The sequence below is a fragment of the Megalobrama amblycephala genome, linkage group LG22, assembly GCF_018812025.1.
Source record: "Megalobrama amblycephala isolate DHTTF-2021 linkage group LG22, ASM1881202v1, whole genome shotgun sequence".
NCBI lineage: Eukaryota > Metazoa > Chordata > Actinopteri > Cypriniformes > Xenocyprididae > Megalobrama > Megalobrama amblycephala.
This window is the reverse complement of record NC_063065.1, coordinates 14,411,160-14,430,659: the sequence shown is the minus strand read 5'-3', so window position 1 is coordinate 14,430,659 and position 19,500 is coordinate 14,411,160. Positions and strand designations below refer to the sequence as shown.

Sequence of the window (19,500 nt, the reverse complement as noted above, 5' to 3'; positions counted from 1 at the left end):
CATTTTTTTCCTCATTAATGTACACACAGCACCCCATATTGACAAAAACACAGAATTGTTGACATTTTTGCAGATTTATTAAAAAAGAAAAACTGAAATATCACATGGTCCTAAGTATTCAGACCCTTTGCTGTGACACTCATATATTTAACTCAGGTGCTGTCCATTTCTTCTGATCATCCTTGAGATGGTTCTACACCTTCATTTGAGTCCAGCTGTGTTTGATTATACTGATTGGAACTTGATTAGGAAAGCCACACACCTGTCTATATAAGACCTTACAGCTCACAGTGCATGCCAGAGCAAATGAGAATCATGAGGTCAAAGGAACTACCTGAAGAGCTCAGAGACAGAATTGTGGCAATGCACAGATCTGACCAAGGTTACACAAAAATTTCTGCTGCACTTAAGGTTCCTAAGAGCACAGTGGCCTCCATAATCCTTAAATGGAAGACGTTTGGGACGACTAGAACCCTTCCTGGATCTGGCCGTCCGGCAAAACTGAGCTATCGGGGGAGAAGAGCCTTGGTGAGAGAGGTAAAGAAGAACCCAAAGATCACTGTGGCTGAGCTCCAGAGATGCAGTCGGGAGATGGGAGAAAGTTGTAGAAAGTCAACCATCACTGCAGCCCTCCACCAGTCGGGGCTTTATGGCAGAGTGGCCCGACGGAAGCCTCTCCTCAGTGCAAGACACATGAAAGCCCACATGGAGTTTGCCAAGATGGTGAGAAATAAGATTCTCTGGTCTGATGAGACCAAGATAGAACTTTTTGGCCTTAATTCTAAGCGGTATGTGTGGAGAAAACCAGGCACTGCTCATCACCTGTCCAATACAGTCCCAACAGTGAAGCATGGTGGTGGCAGCATCATGCTGTGGGGGTGTTTTTCAGCTGCAGGGACAGGACGACTGGTTGCAATCGAGGGAAAGATGAATGCGGCCAAGTACAGGGATATCCTGGACAAAAACCTCCAGAGTGCTCAGGACCTCAGACTGGGCCGAAGGTTTAACTTCCAACAAGACAATGACCCTAAGCACACAGCTAAAATAACGAAGGAGTGGCTTCACAACAACTCCGTGACTGTTCTTGAATGGCCCAGCCAGAGCCCTGACTTAAACCAAATTGAGCATCTCTGGAGAGACCTAAAAATGGCTGTCCACCAACTATACCATCCAACCTGACAGAACTGGAGAGGATCTGCAAGGAGGAATGGCAGAGGATCCCCAAATCCAGGTGTGAAAAACTTGTTGCATCTTTCCAAAAAGACTCATGGCTGTATTAGATCAAAAGGGTGCTTCTACTAAATACTGAGCAAAGGGTCTGAATACTTAGGACCATGTGATATTTCAGTTTTTCTTTTTTAATAAATCTGCAAAAATGTCAACAATTCTGTGTTTTTCTGTCAATATGGGGTACATTAATGTACATTAATGAGGGGGGAAAAAATGAACTTAAATGATTTTAGCAAATGGCTGCAATATAACAATGAGTGAAAAATTTAAGGGGGTCTGAATACTTTCCGTAGCCACTGTATACATATATATATATATATATATAATATATAAAGAGTTCAGATGCAAAAGCCGCTAAACGCCACCTCCATCAAAAATGAGATAATGATATTGAGCAAATGCTCTCCGCATTTAGTATGCGTTCATCAAATACTTCTGCTTCAAATCCGCTAAATCCCAGCATCAGCCCATTCAGAAATACCTGTTCCTTGGCAGAAATCGCTAAACGCCACTTCCCTTTGTCAGCAAAAGCCTCTAAGTCCACAGAAGAACCAACTGGAAGACGCAAATTGAATCAAATGATTTCAAAATGAATGACGGTGTGAGTCTGTCAATTGCCGAGCAGAAAGTTTTTTGAATTGACTAAAGAGACATTTTTGAAAATAAGGCATTTCTATAACTGACTAATAATTTTTCACTGCCATTAAAGTGAAATTACTGAACCTAAACATAAGAGCCTGGTTAAACAAAATCTCATTTAAAAGAAAACATGTCAGACAGACTTACAGGATTTTAGAATGGAACTCTTTATATATGATTATGGTTTCTGAATTCATTACAAATTTCCAGAGAATCAAGCCCCACATACTGTTATTTTAGTCATAGTAAGTGCTTTAAAACATAAGTTTTGAACATTGTGTGAGACTTTCTAATAGAAATAAAAAAGCTTCAGGTTTTGTAAATAAGCTTTAATAGAAGTCCCACTGAGACCATAAACAGTGAGCATGGCCATGTGAGGTTATTTATACATCCGAAACATGAAAAAATTCTGTAATTTCCTCACCCTCATGTTCCAAATATGTATGAATTTCTTTCCATGAGACACAAAAAGAGAAATTTTAAAGAACGTTCACGGGTCAAAGACGCATAAGGTTTTCAAAGTAGCAAAAAATAAAACTGCAATTACAATTCCCTAAAAGGAGTTGAAGTGTCACGTATGTCCTTATATTGACATTATTTTATTTTGAATACCACATATTTGATACGTCACAGGTACAACTCAAAATTCAGTTTTTTTTATTGTTTTTTTTTACAAATACTTCCTGTCTTACACTTAAAATGCTAAAATTTATTCAAAATATCTTTCACTTCATCCTTTGAGCTTTGTTTTCATCTCTCTGAGTCAATAAAACAAAATTATTGTATTTTAATATAAAATACTGTTGTACTGATCCATACGCCACACACATAAAGAACATGGATTTTATGCAAAATAGTTGATGCAAGAGATACAATTTCATTCATGTAGGATTAAATCAGCATTGAACATTTAAAACAAAGCTATTTCATAACATTTCAGAAACATTGTGCAAAAAAAAAAGTTAAAAAAAAAACTTCCTTGAAATCATCACAAAACATTGGATCTCTTTCACAAAGTAATATCACGACATTACATCACATCAGGTATTTTCAGCATCAGATTGTGTCCTTGTATGGATTGGTGGATGATCAGGATTGAAATCCTTCTTTCTTCTCTGATAACTAAAAAATGAACATTTGTTAGTTATGACAATGGTACAGAATATGATTTGCAGCCATTAAATATTATTATTAGTCCATTAATAGTGGGTTATAAAGCTTAACCAAAGTTTAAAGGTTAAAGCTATTAGCTAATATAATTCATAATCAATTTTAATCCATATGTGTGTGTAATGTTATATTAACTAAAATAATCCATCAGTTATACCTTAACTGCAGGTATAATTAGACAGTTGCATCTTCAGTATAAAGATAATGTGCCTTGAAATACCTTAAAATACCATAAAATAGTTTAATATGATAATATTCAGTTTTCATACAGAAAGTAAATATGAATTGCATGATGTTGTAAATTACTGAAAATGTGGGATAACAAGGCCACTGTCATTGACATGAAACTTTTGTTGTGCTGAAGGACAAAAGCGTGATACTGAAGGACAGATTTCATACATGAACATATTTGGTCACCTATATAAAGTAATGGCCTTTACCTATAAAAATAATCCTTAATGTTCATATTTAATATAGCTTTTTATAAAATAATAACATTAAAAGTATCTTTTCTGTGTTGTACTGAAGGACATGTGCTTTTGTTACAAAGGTTACTAGAGGGTGAAAAAGTAAAATCATCAAATATTTCAGAGAGATTTAATCACTTTATCCCATAGATAGAGGGTCTTCAACGGGTCCTCTTTGTAATGTGTCACACTGTCACATGAGTACCATCATGCGATATGCTTTAAAATGTTTTTTTTTTTTTTTTATCTTTGTTATACCGAATGACTTTCATGAAACACAAAAGTCGGGACAAATATTATTCAAGTTTTAAAATATATTGTAGACGCCATGGGTGTTCATTTATTTTTTTTAGGATGAATTTCTACATTTTAAAAACACTTTTGTCATTAGAATTTTAATCTGGAATGACATTTTGACATTTTAGAGGTCAATAGTTTTCAACACAAATATTTCTGGGTCAAAAGAAGGGTAAGAGTTAAGTGATTTAATATTATATTTACAACTATTTATCTCTTTATGTTAAATTAATGGCCTTCGGACAACAAATTTAGACATCTTGTGTTTGACCCTCGTGCTGCTTTTTTTTTTAACTCGATGGATAAATGACACCAAACACAACTGGTTCTTATGCGTTTGCATAGTGCAACTGATATATGTTCCATAGAAGACAGAAAGTCATACAGGTATAGAACAACATGAGGATGAGTAGATGACAGAATGTCTGTTTGTCAAAGGTATTTTAATAACTTTCCCTCTTTTCAGAGCTCTTCTGCTAAAAATTATTTAGAAATGTTTTTCTGTCCCATGTGCACTTAAAATAATTGGATTCTTGGATATCAGGTGGATAACTTCTCAGAAATCCTCATTCGAATGCAAGACCACCCCTTCAGCCAGAGTAGATCATTTTCATCTGTGCTGAAAGGTCACAGAGAGCCAAAGGCTGAAGATACCTGCAGTGCTTAACTGGGATCGACAGATGAAGCAAACAAACCAGAAAGTGAATAAAGCCACATTGGGCAAAGCTGCAGGAATGACTGACTCTTAGTTTGCAGATGAATCTGCTTCAAAATATATGACAGTAATAGTAATGCTGAGAGACGGAGCTTCATTTTTGGGTGATCCATTTCCTTAAAGTTACCACTAATGAATCATTGACACCTATTTTCCTTAGAATAGTCCATAGGGTCGTTAAAGTGAAGAGAGATAATTTTAAGAGAGTCAAGAATTAATGTTAGAAGTTACTTAGCCTTTAAACCCAAGGGAACTAACAGCTGAACAAGACTAAATTGCTTAAACCCTTTCTTTCTCCTCTCAGCCTGCAGATTCGAGCAGAAAATGAAATCGGCCCCGGGCCCTTCAGTCAGACCCTAACAGTGAGGACAAGGCCACTGCCGCCCTCTCCACCACGGCTGGAGTGTGCAGCGGTCGGACCCCAGAGTCTGAAACTACGCTGGGGCTTCAGCAGCCGAAGTCATCTCACCGACAACACTACCTACATTCTGCAGATGGAAGACAGGAATCAGAGGTTAGCACTGAAAGAGCGGGATGTGCAAAACTACATATTTTCATAATCAAGTAGTCTGAGAGTTGTCTGAACAACTAATTGGTCTTAATGGAGTCTTTTGTAATTAGGCTAATTTGGATGTATTTTTAGAAAATGAAATGTTTTTAAAGGATTAGTTCAAGACATCCAAAATGTTCATGTCTTTCTTTCTTCAGTCGAAAAGAAGGTCCAAATTGCAGTTTCAATGTTAGTCAGTCTTGCATAGTCGGTGAGCGTTTAAGACTTTTAGAAAATTACTTGCTTGTAAAATTATAAAACAATATTTAAGAAAGCCATTTGTCTTTTCTTTCGTCACAGTGTTATTTTAGTATCATTGATATAGTGTTGGAGAAAGTTACTTTTAAAAGTGATGTTACAATATTGCATTACACCCTTAAAAAAAAAAAAAAAAATGTTTTTGTTTACTGGTATGGTTGAATTGGAATCGTCAAAGGTCAGTGGTTAAAAAGTGAAATTAAATACATAAAGTATATTTGTGTAATTTAACATTTAATTATTGCAGGTTTTCGGAATTTCGGAGTTTGCATTTTACTGTTTTTATTCTTTTTGAGGAATACTAAATCTGTTTGTGTGCAAGAGAGATGAGTAAATGAATGTTCACATTTAGAGCCCGTCCACACGGAGACGCATTTAGCCGTATGCGCAAAAATTTTATATCACATAGGCGTTTTGTCCAGACGAATCCGGCGTTTTGGGAGCCTGAAACCGCTATTTTTTTTAAACCGGTCCCAGAGTGGATAAACCTGAAAACGACACCCTTGCGTTTTTGTGTGTACAGCCAATCCGTATATTCTGTGAAACAATGATGTCATCAGCCCATGACCCTAGTAACGGCAACAACAACAATAGCAGAAGCTACTGAGCCTGTTAGATTTACTGAAATAAAGCTTTATTACTAAGCTTTACTAAAGTTTGTGCAAGGTTTATGAGCATGCTCCAAGTCTTATTCTCCGTTTTTAGTGTATATCTGTGGCAGAATTACAGCGCCACATACTGATCTGGCATGTATACTACATCGTTTTAAGTCGGTTTCAGTGGTTTCGTGTGTACATAGATATTTCTTGAGACGAGGAAAAGGGAATAGGGAAAGCGCTGGCTTCGTGCGGATGTGCCCTTAGTCTAGAACTACAATAACCATCATGTTCACAAAAAGCACACAACATCTCTGCACTCCTGTTTTCTCTCAACATGGAGACAGAAGAGGGGTCAGTCAATAAATGGGAAAACAAAGCAACTTGCGTTAATTATTTGAAAAAGTAACTCAGATATTTTGTTGTAAATTTAAAAGTAATGCGTCACTTTACTAGTTACTTGAAAAAAGTAATCTGATTACATAACTTGCGTTGATGTGTTGATGGTGACGTTACCCCCCAACATTGTTATGGATATACTATTACAGTTTTTGTTGATATCTTGAATTAGCTTTTATTTATACATTTTTTCATTGTATTTTTATTATTTAATTAAGTTTTTAGTTTATTTTAGTACTTCAACATAAAGTGAATGAAAATGAAGAATGTTGCCTTGGCAAATTTCAAATAAGTGTTTTTATTGTTTTAATTTTACTTTACAATAACCCTGGTGCTCTTGTACTCATCATCAAAAGCTTGGTAATTTTGCTTAAATTCTGTAAGTGTTCTTCATTTGAATATTAATTTTTTTCATTGTAAAGCATGTGTGTGTGTGTGTATGCATGCGCTTCCTCGCTTTAATTTGTCCCTCATGCACCCGTAGGGCAGGTTCTTCTCTCTGATGTAAGCAGATCATCTGAAAAGCACATTTTGTGTTTGTGGGTCCATTAAGAAGGAGTTGGTTAATGAGAAGACTCTATCTCAAAGCGCTGTTGGGAATTAGATTAGGAGACTCAGGGTTATCAAGACCACCTGCCTTAATGCTTTCTCAGAGTCGCTCGTCACTGACCCACCGATGGCTCATTTAGAAGCAAATGAAGGCCTGTTCTCTCCTCGGTTTTGAGCTTTTAGGCTCAGTTCCAATTCTGAAAAATTTTAATCATATAAGCAGTAAAGTCTAGCTCCAGTTGTACAAAACCACTAAGAGTAGTATTACAAGTTAGACATCACATTTTTTTCTGTAAGACTTCATAACTTTTTTAAATCAGTTACATAAAAACATTGATTGGCTTAATTTGATATGAAAAAGAAGGACTGAATGCCCTTTGACTAACTGCTAATGGGACATAATGGCTGTTTATGCACCCAGCCCCTGGACTCGTCAATGGAGGTAATGAAGGCCTGCCTGTACCTCGCAATCTTTTCTGCCTTCATACTATTTATTAAAGTAGTGTGAAAGGAACGGCGTTCAGTTATATGATCTCAAGCCACTGATCAAAAATCTTTTTCCTCTGGAGTCAAGACTTTTAAAAAAAAATACTAGGCTGCCAATTCATTAAAAATGATAATGGCATTTGTGCATGTTTGTAACGAGCTCTCACTGTCTTGTTAGGTTTGTGGTGGTTTACCGAGGTCCGAGCCACACTTTTAAGCTGCAGAGGCTGAGCGAGTCGAGCCGGTACCGTTTCCGGATCCAGGCAGTGAGCGAGGCAGGCGAGGGGCCGTTTTCTGAGACATACACCTTCAGCACCACCAAATCTCTGCCACAAACACTGAAAGGTACCACGTTCATTATACTTTATACTCATCTGTGGTGGTACAAAAGTTTGGGATCGCTGAGATATATATGTTACTTTTATAAATATATATTTTTTTTTTTTGGGATCCTCTCAGCCCCAAGAGTTCGTCAGCTAGAGGGAAATACCTGTGAGGTCACATGGGAGAGTATTCCACCAATGAGAGGAGACAGAATCAGCTATGTGCTACAGGTGCTGGGAGGCAGAGAATCTGATTTTAAACAGGTAAGATCCAAAATCCTTCATCTTTTACTTCCCAAAACACCTCAAATTGATACCAAGAACTTCGACTTGTTGGAAATGTTTGATACTTTTATTTAAAGTCCCTGTAAAGTCATTTTAAAGTATGTGTTCTGAGTTTGTCACAGCGCAGAAAAAATGTGTTATTAACCACCCAGCCAAATTTGAATGATTAAAAAAATCTGCAAGTAAATGAAATAAGTTATCAAAATTTCGAAAAAATAGGCAGCGCTCTCTGCTCTCAAACGCTGGGGGCGTGTCTGCTGTCTGCGCTGAAACCACGCCCACTCGCAAGAGCTGCCGTCTCAACTGACTTGAGTCTAATGAGTCAAACATACTGATGCATATAAAAAGAATCATTTAGGGTTGCAAATTTTAGTAGAGTTACTGTGAGAGTAGAGTTAGAGACTACCTACTAATTATAACATAAGCAAACTCGGCAACTTACACTCATTGGTGGGCACGTACTGCCGACTGTTGTCGAGTCGACAAATGACGGTGCCGCGAGACGGGAGGCTGAAGGCCGGGATGGGAGAGACTCTGTCCGGCCCCATATATCATCGGTTATCGGTGGGACGGTAGGAAGGCCGAGGCAGGAGGGGGGCCGAGGTCTGTTCAGTCACATTCACCAAAAACAGCGGATTATCTGTGAATACCAGCTGTCTGATGAAAGTTTGTAAGATTATCCGGTGTAGAACGATCACTTTAGAATCCAATTCTTATCATCGTTTTAGGAAATTTAAATAAGGAGACCGAGCTGTATTATAACAACCATGTAATATGCATTTGCGCAGGCATTACTAGCTAAATGTGCAAAGGGCTGTATAACTGTAATGACACTAGAGATTGAGCGAGTGAACCGCTGCCGGTGCGTCATCGACAGTTATATAGTGTTAGGGGAGGGGCTATGCTCGGGGGTCCAAGTGCGTCATCAGACCCCCGTTTTAGCTCCGCACAAAAAATCTTGAGCAGAGACTTGGTGAAAATTACACAATTCACAGTCTTTGTAATGTGTTTCAGCAATACATTTGTAACATTTATTAAGTGTTTAGAAAGAATTCTCAGAATTGACTTTACAGGGACTTTAAATGTTTGAGATAAGAATACCTTATGTTAGTTTTACTTTGTTTCATGTAAGAAGCACTGTCCTTTTCTATGTTAGATTTACATATGGCTACAGTCACAGGAGACCAGCTGTTGATGAATACAATTCATTTCGAACAGGAAATGGAAACAGGGCTTGAGCTATTTGCTCTCCGTTCCATTTTATTAGCTTTAACTCATCACAATCAACATTTGAATGAAATTCAGTGCTACCCCTAACACACAGTCCCAAAGGATTCATTAAATTGTGCTGTTGGGTCGGAAAGGGATGCAGAGAGACGAGAACATGTTATCATCACGATTGGGTCTATTCGTGTGTACAATCGCTTTTGTTTTGAAATCGTTTCTGTTACGCTACTTCCACAGTGTGATAAATCGAATGAAAGTTCACAACATTTCAAATCGTCTGGATTTATTCATTAAAATGAGAACGCACACTCCTTCTTCACATTCTCTCTCCTCTGTTCTCCTAGAAGATTTGTCATTGGGAGAAATCAGACTCAGTCGGAGGGACAGTTCTCCTCTGGCAGATAAACAAATCTTCCAGCAGCTGTATATTTAATGTGAAAAATTACTATTATTATTTTAATACAATTGCATTTTTTTTTATTTAAAATTGATATAAATTAAATGAAGTACAACAATGTGGCTCGGACACCTTTACGGTTATTCATTCAGTTCTAATAAATTCATCCTCATTAATGCCTTGCTATATTAACTTTGATTAAAAATATAATTTAATGAAGCAGTGGAGTTCCCCAGGCAATATATTAGCTTAATTAACAATATAACTGAGCAGCCATTATCCCCCTGTTTATGCAAATACCACTAGAAGGTGTTTAGGGAGTGATTAGTGCTAGACATGTAGCATTCGAGATTAAATATGTATATATTTCCCTTGCCATTAACTAATTGGGATTTTTTAAAACACAAAAGACTAATTATACATGCATTATTATGTGTCTTTCATGGCAATAATACCAAGACTTCGGCAAAACTGAGCTACCGTTCATTGAGAGGCTTAAAATCTCTTTTGTTTCCATGGAGACATAAACTGTGGTCCTTCTGAGAGCTGCGTGTGACATGTGCAACAAAGTCGCCTTAATACATGTGTCTTCAACAATATTTACTAGGTATAAAAGCCTGCTTTTATTTTTATTTTGCACAGTGGTCTTGTTTTTCTGTGCATGTTCCCAAAAATGGCTCATGCGTTTTGGTCAACAACCACATTCAGTGAGCTATTGTTATAGATACTTAGCTTTCACAGTAAAAGGTATTGAATAATTTGTTTTGCTTGATTTTTGAAACACTGGTCATTGTGAAGCACACTGATTGTGAATTTAATCTTTTGGAGTGCACTTGTGCTACATACAAATTATTAGGCATGTTGTCATGGTCATTAGTGCAGTGGACACATGCAGAATGTCCTGTTACATACAAACATCCTTGCAAAAGGTGCATGAAAATTTCAGAATTTAATTTTTTCATTTCGTTTCATTTCTCTTGTGCTTAAATTAATGTTTTGTATACACTACAAGTTTCAATCAAGTAAGAACTTGTAAGAACATTTGTTACTCTGTAATCAGCAGTGTTTTATAACAAACAGAAGTACAGCCCTTCGGTGTCATTCTTATATGATATTGATCATGATAGTGTTGCTTGCACTCCAGATGAAAGGATTACAGGTGCTTGTTGAGATTCCCTTTGAGCAGACAAAAACTCTTTATTAGCCAAGCTCTGAAGATTTATCTTTTGTAATATGTGGGTCAGTGGGCAAAGTTTGTTTAGCCTTCTTTCTGCCATCTTGGATTCTTTTCTGACGACCAGTGAACCTAAAATCTTGTTGTGCTGTTTCATTCATCATTTATTCTTTCACAGTATTTGCTGAAGCTACCTAAAACAGTGCAGTTTTTTTATTAAATTCTTCTTTATAATTAGGGATAGAATATAAATATGTACTATTTACAGATCCATCCATTTATTTATTTTACATATACATGCATACGTATATATTCATATTATTATATGTCTTATATGCCTACTTATTTACATTTTTATATTCAGTTCCAGTCACCTTGTATAATAACAATAATAATAATAATAATAATTTTTATAATTAGGGATATTTACATTTACACTTTATTTTATTTTATTTGCATGTATACATTATTTTTTATTTATTACATTTTTATATTTATTATTTAAATGTATTGATTTGTGTGTGTGTATTGGTGTATAGGTGTATATACACCGATCAGACATAACATTATGTCCACTGACAGGTGAAGTGAATAACATTGATTATCTCTTCATTACGGCACCTGTTAGTGGGTGGGATATATTAGGCAGCAAGTGAAGATTTTGCCCTCAAAGTTGATGTGTTAGAAGCAGGAAAAATGGGCAAGTGTAAGGATTTGAGCGAGTTTGACAAGAGCCAAATTGTGATGGCTAGACGACTGGGTCAGACCATCTCCAAAACTGCAGCTCTTGTGGGGTGTTCCCGTTCTGCAGTGGTCAGTGTCTATCAAAAGTGGTCCAAGGTAGGAACAGTGGTGAACCGGCGACAGGGTCATGGGCGGCCAAGACTCATTGATGCACGTGGGGAGCGAAGGCTGGCCTGTGTGGTCCAATCCAATCCAGTAGTCCTCCTGTAGCTCAAATTGCTCATGAAGTTAATGCTGGTTCTGATAGAAAGGTGTCAGAATACACAGCGCATCACAGTTTGTTGCGTATGGGGCTGCATATGAGCTAATGAGCTTGATCTGAGCTAATGCATTTCTTTTCTTCTGTGCCTTAGGTGTATAAAGGAGACGAGGCGTCCTTCCATCTCTTCGGCCTGCAGTGGAACACAGACTACCGCGTGCGAGTGTTTGCATGCAGGCGCTGCACAGACACCAACCAGGAGCTGTTCGGGTCCTTCAGCCCATCTGCCCACTTCAACCTGCGGCGCTCTAATGCCACACTGGCTGTGGAAGCGGATGTCACCAGGGCGCCCATGGGCAAAACCCTTACAGATGAACAGTTTGCCGGCCTCATAGTATTTGGGGTGGCCTCTCTCTCGGTCTTAATGGCCTTCCTGCTTCAGCTTCTGATTTAGAAGCATGAAACATCGTGTTCTTGTCTGTCACTTGAGTCAAGTAAAGCTTGCAAAACCATTAAAGCAAGTATTAAATTTTTGGTCATTGACCAAAATACACTTAAGAACAGCCACCTGAGCAGATTTCATATTATTATTTTTTATTACAGTTTTTTTTTTTTACCGTTTTTATATAAGGTGAGTTACAGCTTTAAGAAATCCTTTAAGAAATCAGTAATGATGAAAAGTACTGTTCGGCGTCTGTGCCTGTTTTTTTTTCGTTTAAGATGCTGTAGCATATTTTTATATTTAGTATTTAGGAGATTTTTAACACTAAAGTAATAAGTGGATCTCAAAATTTCAGATCTCAAGTTATGCAAAAGTGGAGTCTGAGGATGTTCTTTGTTAATGGTCAGTTTTGGTTACTTTAATTCAGTGTCTAGACAGATAAACAGCACCAGTGCTCTCTTTCCCTTATCTGTGCCCTTGGAAAGTCTGTCTGAAAGCTTCTTAAAAGCTTTATTCTTTCATTTGTCTTTAAAAAAAAAAGAAAAAAAAAGGGGGTCCTTGGGCCTTCTGTACAAAAAAAGGAAAAAAGTCAAAAAACACCAGCAACTGTCAGTCCAAAGAGAGTCAAATGACAGTCTTTGCAATCAATCATCAAAGTACAGTGTTGTGAAGTCTGGAGTGTTTGTACCTCAGGGACTTGTGAGGGCCAGAGGTGATGTGAACCTGTGCCTTTAAATCCGCAATTCCAAACTTTCATGACAAATCATTTCAGATCTGCTGCTTTCAGTATTCCATTAACCCTTCACCCTGGCCACATACAGTACATGATCGTGTTTACCAGTTCAATCAGCCCTTAACCAAAGTTAGTGAGCAAAAAAGGTATACAGTAACAGTTTTGTTGGATTTATTTATGCTATATACTTTTTCTTTATAATGCAAATCACAGTGCAATCTTCATTTATTTATTACAAGAATCAAAACTGTCATATTCAATATTTTCCTCATGTAGCATGTCTTTTTATAGGGGGGTTATGACAAATCTTTATTATTTTTCCAAATATACCACAGCATTTTAACATCATTAACCTGTCGTATTTCAGATATATTTGTATTGTTTGTTATTCTGTTTTGGCTTTAGTTCTGAAAATGTTGATATCTGATCAACCTTGTGATTTCATCTGCACAAACAGAAAGTTTAAGCCATGTCTTGGCTTTTTTATTTTAGGTTTTTTTTCTTTCTTTCATTCAACTACTCTTCATCTTATATATGTTTTGCTGAACTTTTTTTGTCAAACATTCCATTGTTTTCTGATTAAAAGAAGTTGAAATGACTTGACACTAGAAAACTTGAAGTGGAAACACTTGAAGAACATTTTTTTTTTTTTTTTTTACTTAAAGAACTATAGACCCAGAATCTTAAGTGAAAAACAGACTTTTTTCTTTTTAATTTTTTTTATATTATTATTTTTTTTTATTTAGCTGGATATCAGGTAATAAGTGGCCTAGACATAGTTTTCCATGCTTGCGTATTTTTTCATGAAAATCATTCCATATTACCATTTTTTTTTTAAACATAACTGTCACATTTATTGATGTAAATTATAATCGTAGACATTATATTTAAAAAAAACTACCATATCAATTTAAATGTATAGATATTGAAAATACTACCCTTTGTATTTAAGATGATTATGTATCTGTAGCATATATGTAATATATTTATACACAATAAATTTTTAAAAATTTCTGAAACAATTTGAGGTGTTTGTATTTCATTTATGACCATCAGTTATATTAGCTTTTATATTTTAAATATTTTTATTTTATTATTTATATTTTATTTTTACAGGAGGACACAACAAACATTTTTATTGGATTTTCTGTGCGGAGTCATATAAGACTGTTGTCTTATATGATATATGTATGTGTATTTATAAGCAAGATCACATGAGTAGCTGTGCGATATGGCTGTATATCAGCACAGCTGTGATTCGGCCATAGGCACTAGGCCGCAGGCCGAGTAACTTTTAATGTAATTTAATAATTTAATATTAAGGCTATATTTAACTTGTATCCTGTAGTGTAGAGCACTGCTTTTCTACGTTTGACTGAATTGTACAACAATGTTTATTTGCTGTTGTCATTTATAATGGCTATTGTTGTTAATTTAAATATTATTGTTTAATACATATTGTTTTTTATAAATAATATGTTGTATTTGGTTTTGCGAAAGGGTCCATTAGTGCGTAATATGTATTGAGTTAAAGTGATATTAATACGCCATTAGATGGCGGCAAATTTTACAAGTGAATGAGTCAGTTGCAAGAGACTTTTAAATTGAAAGGGACTTTTGTAAACAAAGGATACTATTTTAGCGCTGTTATAGAAAATTCCCTTAACTGTACAATGACAAATGCACTGCCCGAGACAAAGAATACACCAACAAGAAGCAACAGTCAATATAACGTTCCATTGAAACACCGACGCCCAGCAGCCGCCCTGCGTTTCCGCCATTTCCAATAGGGTCTAGCTGCAGCAAGTATTTGCATTACTGTGAAGGGTAGCTGTGTTTAGGGTTGGGGTAGGTGTAGACGTTAGTAAAACACAAGTGGAGGTGACGTATTTCCTGTTCGAGAGTGGAGCTCCACTTGTCCATGGTCTGCAGCCAGACCCTTCTCGGCCTCTTGGGTTCTATATTCTTTGGCCGAGATGAAGCTGTTCTCGGCGGGTACACGAGCACTGAATGGCTGCTGACGGCCTGGAGCTCGCATCTCTGAAAACGTCTAAACAAATTGTAAAATAAGCGCTATGATAAAATATGTGTCACATATTTCAGGTCTAAACAACTACATTCTCGCCTAAAAAAAACTCTTAAAACTACAGTTTGTGGTGCAACAAGTGTAGTATTTGTAAAAATCATGATGGATTTGCTCAGCTGCATGACTGTCGCTTCAAGCGGAGTATAGGCTACAAACGGTGAAAAGGTAGGAGTGCTGTTATCACTAGAATATAGAACGGCTCTCAGCCAATCAGATTCAGTTCCAGAAAGAACTTTTATCTATCTATCTATATATATATATATATATATATATATATATATATATATATAGTATTTCCAAAAACAAATACGGGAAGCTGTAGTTAATAACACAAAATCCATTTTAATTTTAAAATCAAGTAATACTGCATGACATCAAAACCTTTATGTATATTACACAATAACACGTTCCAGAAAATGTATCACAGTGTGAATAAAAAGCATATAGACACAATATATCAAATATCTTTCATAAATATTTTCATTAACAAAAACATGTCTCCGCTCAGTGATTCTCAGTGTTTTACAAGCATCTTCAGAAAAATCTTAATTAGAATGCCATTGCCAACAAGTAACATATGCTGAATTCAAACACAAAGCTTACAAACACAGCATTGTTCACAAACCTGCAATAAGTGCACTTTTTATGGCTGCTACGCATTTATGAATCATGATCCAATAACACAAGCTTGATGATGTGCTTTCAATGGCATGGGATGTTATCATTCAGCACCATTGTATCTCTCCCACATAGGGTACAATGTTAGAGTGCTTACATCTACAGTGCTCTGTCATCCAGTACTTCACACAGTTTAAGGCATTGGGTAGAGTATGTACAGTTTGCATGAATACCAGTGTAAAGGGAATTGTCACACTGCTGGTGTTTGCTGATGATGGTAATATGTGCATAAACATTATCATAAAATGCACTAATATTTGGTGTAGCCTATGCACTAGATATGTTGCACCTAAAGGTAAAAATGCAAAAATTATATATTTAATCATTATTTTAAATAATAATAAAAAAAAACGTTTCAGTCAGCATTAGAATACTTTAATATACTTGATGTATTTAGGGCTCAGAAGTTTGATGATTTTTTTTTACTGCTATATACAGGCTAAATTGAAAATAATATGCAGTGGCTTGTATGATATCAGATGACTCAGTGAATGGTTGAAATTAAATGCATAATCTCAATATCGCCAAAATTATGAGGTTAATGTTGACTGTCCTTTTCATTCTCGTTCAGTTTTTTTTCCGTCTTTTTAGTCTGCGTTGCAAAGTGCACGTTTCAAAACGTCTTTTCCTATGTCACGTGCTCCAGCTGTATTCATTCCAAACCGAAAAACTCTCCGCGTTCACGATGCTCTGCACTGATCGTCCGGGAGCGCGCCTCACTCCGAACAGTTTGCACGCCGCGCTCCTGTACTTCTTCGACATGATGTTGTAGAGGATTGGATTGATAGCAGCGCTGAGGTAAAACAGCACAAATGAGACCAGGTTGCAGTATTCACTGATTTGGGAGATGAAAGGAGAGTTGGCCTCAGATGACTTTGAGAAGAGATAACGACCAACGTGAAATGGCAGCCAGCAGAGAACAAACGCAAGAACCACCACAGCTGATAAAGGGAGAGAGAAAGAAAGTTATTGTTTTTTATGTTTTAAAGTTTTTTTAATTGCATGATATAAATAATACATACATTTAATACGATATTCTATCAAAAAGTGTGTTTAAACATGCTTAGTAACAAAATGGCTAACTGATCCGACTGAAGTGTTTCTAATTCGCTAACAAGAACTCGAGTCATTCGCTGTATGTTTTGATTCACTAAAGAGAAGTGAATCTGATTCCCGAATAGTGACTCGCGCGGTAGTTATATGTTTTTGATTCAGAACTGAACAAAGAGTCATTTGTTTTGGATTCATATTACTTCTAGCCGCTGTATGTGTTCTTCATTAAAGTAATTTGATTCCTGGTACTAAAATAATAATAATAATAAAAACAAGTTCAACGTTTTAAATGAAAGCTGGGGATGCAGTTCTTGGTTTCAAGTAGCCTAATAGTTAATGGTCTATAGACCTTATGTAGCCCCGCCCCTTTTCAGCGCTGCACTCGTTGTCTTTTGACTTCCGGCTTGTATTTCAACAGCGATCTTGTATTTATGAATGAACTGCTCATTTTAAAATCTTCCCGGTCTACTGACATTTGTTAAGACATCTGCTTTAAACATTACAATGCTCATGATAACTTTCATTGACTCTACAACAGGTAAATCCTCTTCACCAGTTAATTATTCTTATTCTTATTTCCATAGAAATATACAGGGCTACCGCGAAACCGGAAGTTTAAAGACAATATTCTAAAGATGGCGGCGCGCTTGTTTCTCTGGAAAATAAGGTCTATAAAGTTGTAATATAGAATATCCAATAGTTTAATAATAATATAATAATAGTATTAATTGTGTATGACAGAAAAGAGCGAATTTTAGACCATCAAAAATTAAGATTTTCAGGACAGATGATTGGAGGAGCAGCATTGGTGCGTTTTTTTTTTTTTTTTTTTTTTTTTTTGCGTTTCCTTACAACCGTGCACAAGATTAACAAAAAGTTTATTCTGATTATGATTAATAATTAATGTAAATTGTAATGTCAAAATATAAATCAATGTACATTAGCCTAGTATAATTTTATATTTTATTATAAAATAATTTAAATAGCCTATTGTTTTTAATTAGAACACTATATTGGGGGGGGGGGGGGGGGTCTTATTGCTTTATGCACATGGCATTAATTAGCAAGATCTAAATAAATATTTATTAAATTAAATAATTGTTTTAAAGAGAAAACAAATGTCAGATTTTCTGAATAAACCCCACGCGACATATACTAATACATATGATTTTCAAACATATAATATAATATACAAAGTATTTTTCCGACTTTTCAGGGCATCGTTGAGCTCACCTAGCATTTTGACCGTTTGTTTATTGTTCTTATCTCGACTAGAAATTGGTCCGACTGGATTCTCCTTTCTTCTCCAGAGCCTTCTGCCTATGAGGCTGTATAACACTGTCAAACAGAGGACCGGGAGGAAGAAAAACACACTGGAGACCCAAACCATCATAGTAAGCAGTCCGGACCGGATGGCATATTCGGTCGCTTTACACTCATTGGTTTCCCAGGGGTTGGTGCCGTTCTCGTGCTCGACCCCAACCAGAATGAATATGGGTCCCGCGCTGCACAGAGCCACAGTCCAGAGGAGTAAAATCACTCCTTTTACCCGACCCCGCGTGACGATGACTTTTGCTCTGAAGGGAAAACAGATAGCGAAGTATCTTTCCACGCTCAGGGCGGTGATGTTGAGGATGGTGGAGTACGTGCAGCTTTCACTCACAAACTGAAAGAGTTTGCACAGCTCGTCGCCAAAGTTCCACGGTCGATACCGCCAGACCCGGTACAGGTCGAGGGGCATGCAGAGGAAAATGAGCAGGTCTGAAAGTGCCATGCTGCAGAGGTAAAGATTAGTGGTGGTTCGCATGTCTTTGTATTTAGTGACCACCAAAATGGTCAACAGGTTCCCAGCAATTCCGACGAGGAACAGGAAAGAGCACGTCACTGTGATGCCAGTCAGTATAGGGACTGGGAAGAGATGGACCGGGTACTCAAAGTCCTCAGCAGTGGCATTACTGTCCATAACGTCCTCAGCACATAAAGTGATGCTGAACGGGCAGCTGGACCCGTTTGTCCAATTAGTCATTATGATGAAGTTTCAGAGGATTTGCATGGGCTTAATGGCACCTCATGATTTCCACCCAGCTGTTGTTTCCATGCACATCTTACAGGTGTTCAGTGCACAGTATGAGAAGTGCACGCGAGTAACCTGTCAATGATGCGACCTGAGCTGCGCGCGGGGGGTACACGATCCACTCCACGCATGCGCATAGGATACCTTGACTAATTGTACTGTGAAATGCAGATTTGTGTATTTGTTCCTTTGCGGTGTATTTTGTATGTTTGCAACTGTCCTTAGCGTTTTTAACATTTATAACAGATAAGATAGGCTACTTATTGCATTAATAGAGCGATTGAAAGCTGGATTGCAAGGTGATGGGTAATATTTGTTCATTTTATGCCACCTGGTGGTGTGACTAGACCATCTTATTCAAAAGAATATGTAACAGAAAAATGAATCGTCGTGCTTTCCTTTAATAAATAGAAGCGGCGACTGCTGCTGTCCAGGGTGCTGAAAGCTGTTTGCCGGTTGATGTTTGTTTGGCCATTTTTGGGTTTTTAATGAAACACTGCTGGATTCTCAACTAAGATTTTCCTCTTATTTGTTTTATCCTGCCACTATGGCAGGCTGTTTACTGCTGAGTAAAAAAAAAAAAGATTCTGCAAGTCATAATAATGAGCAACGTTCTCATAATAATGAGTTAATGTCATACTATTCATAGTTTTCACGTGACGTTACACCCTTATAGGAACGCCCACCTGGAGGGCAAAACAACGCTTTCCTCCATTGCCTGCCATTCAT

The 19,500-nt window shown here is 36.9% G+C and overlaps 2 protein-coding genes and 1 long non-coding RNA gene across 5 annotated transcripts in view; 2 read left to right on the top strand and 1 right to left on the bottom strand.

Annotated features, from left to right (window-relative positions):
* fndc3bb (fibronectin type III domain containing 3Bb) overlaps positions 1-13,902 on the top strand; it is an 85,395-nt gene extending 71,493 nt beyond the window's left edge. For all 3 annotated transcript variants that reach the window (XM_048174928.1, XM_048174927.1, XM_048174926.1), the window contains exons 23-26: positions 4,823-5,032; positions 7,535-7,701; positions 7,816-7,943; positions 11,860-13,902. In XM_048174928.1, coding sequence (XP_048030885.1) covers positions 4,823-5,032; positions 7,535-7,701; positions 7,816-7,943; positions 11,860-12,159 — 805 coding nt within the window. In that variant the 3' untranslated portion in view covers positions 12,160-13,902. The remainder of the gene's footprint in view (positions 1-4,822; positions 5,033-7,534; positions 7,702-7,815; positions 7,944-11,859) is intronic.
* A 1,406-nt stretch (positions 13,903-15,308) lies between these two features.
* Positions 15,309-18,723, bottom strand: ghsrb (growth hormone secretagogue receptor b). The gene is made up of 2 exons (XM_048175301.1): positions 17,931-18,723; positions 15,309-16,585 (listed from the first exon to the last, which is right to left on the bottom strand). The coding sequence occupies exons 1-2, from the start codon at positions 18,721-18,723 to the stop codon at positions 16,278-16,280; spliced, it is 1,101 nt and encodes a 366-aa protein (XP_048031258.1). The 3' UTR covers positions 15,309-16,277.
* Positions 16,480-19,215, top strand: LOC125258387. Its single transcript, XR_007182599.1, has 2 exons — positions 16,480-16,609; positions 17,973-19,215. It is a non-coding gene; the product is annotated as an uncharacterized LOC125258387 (long non-coding RNA).
* Positions 19,216-19,500: the final 285 nt, after the last annotated feature.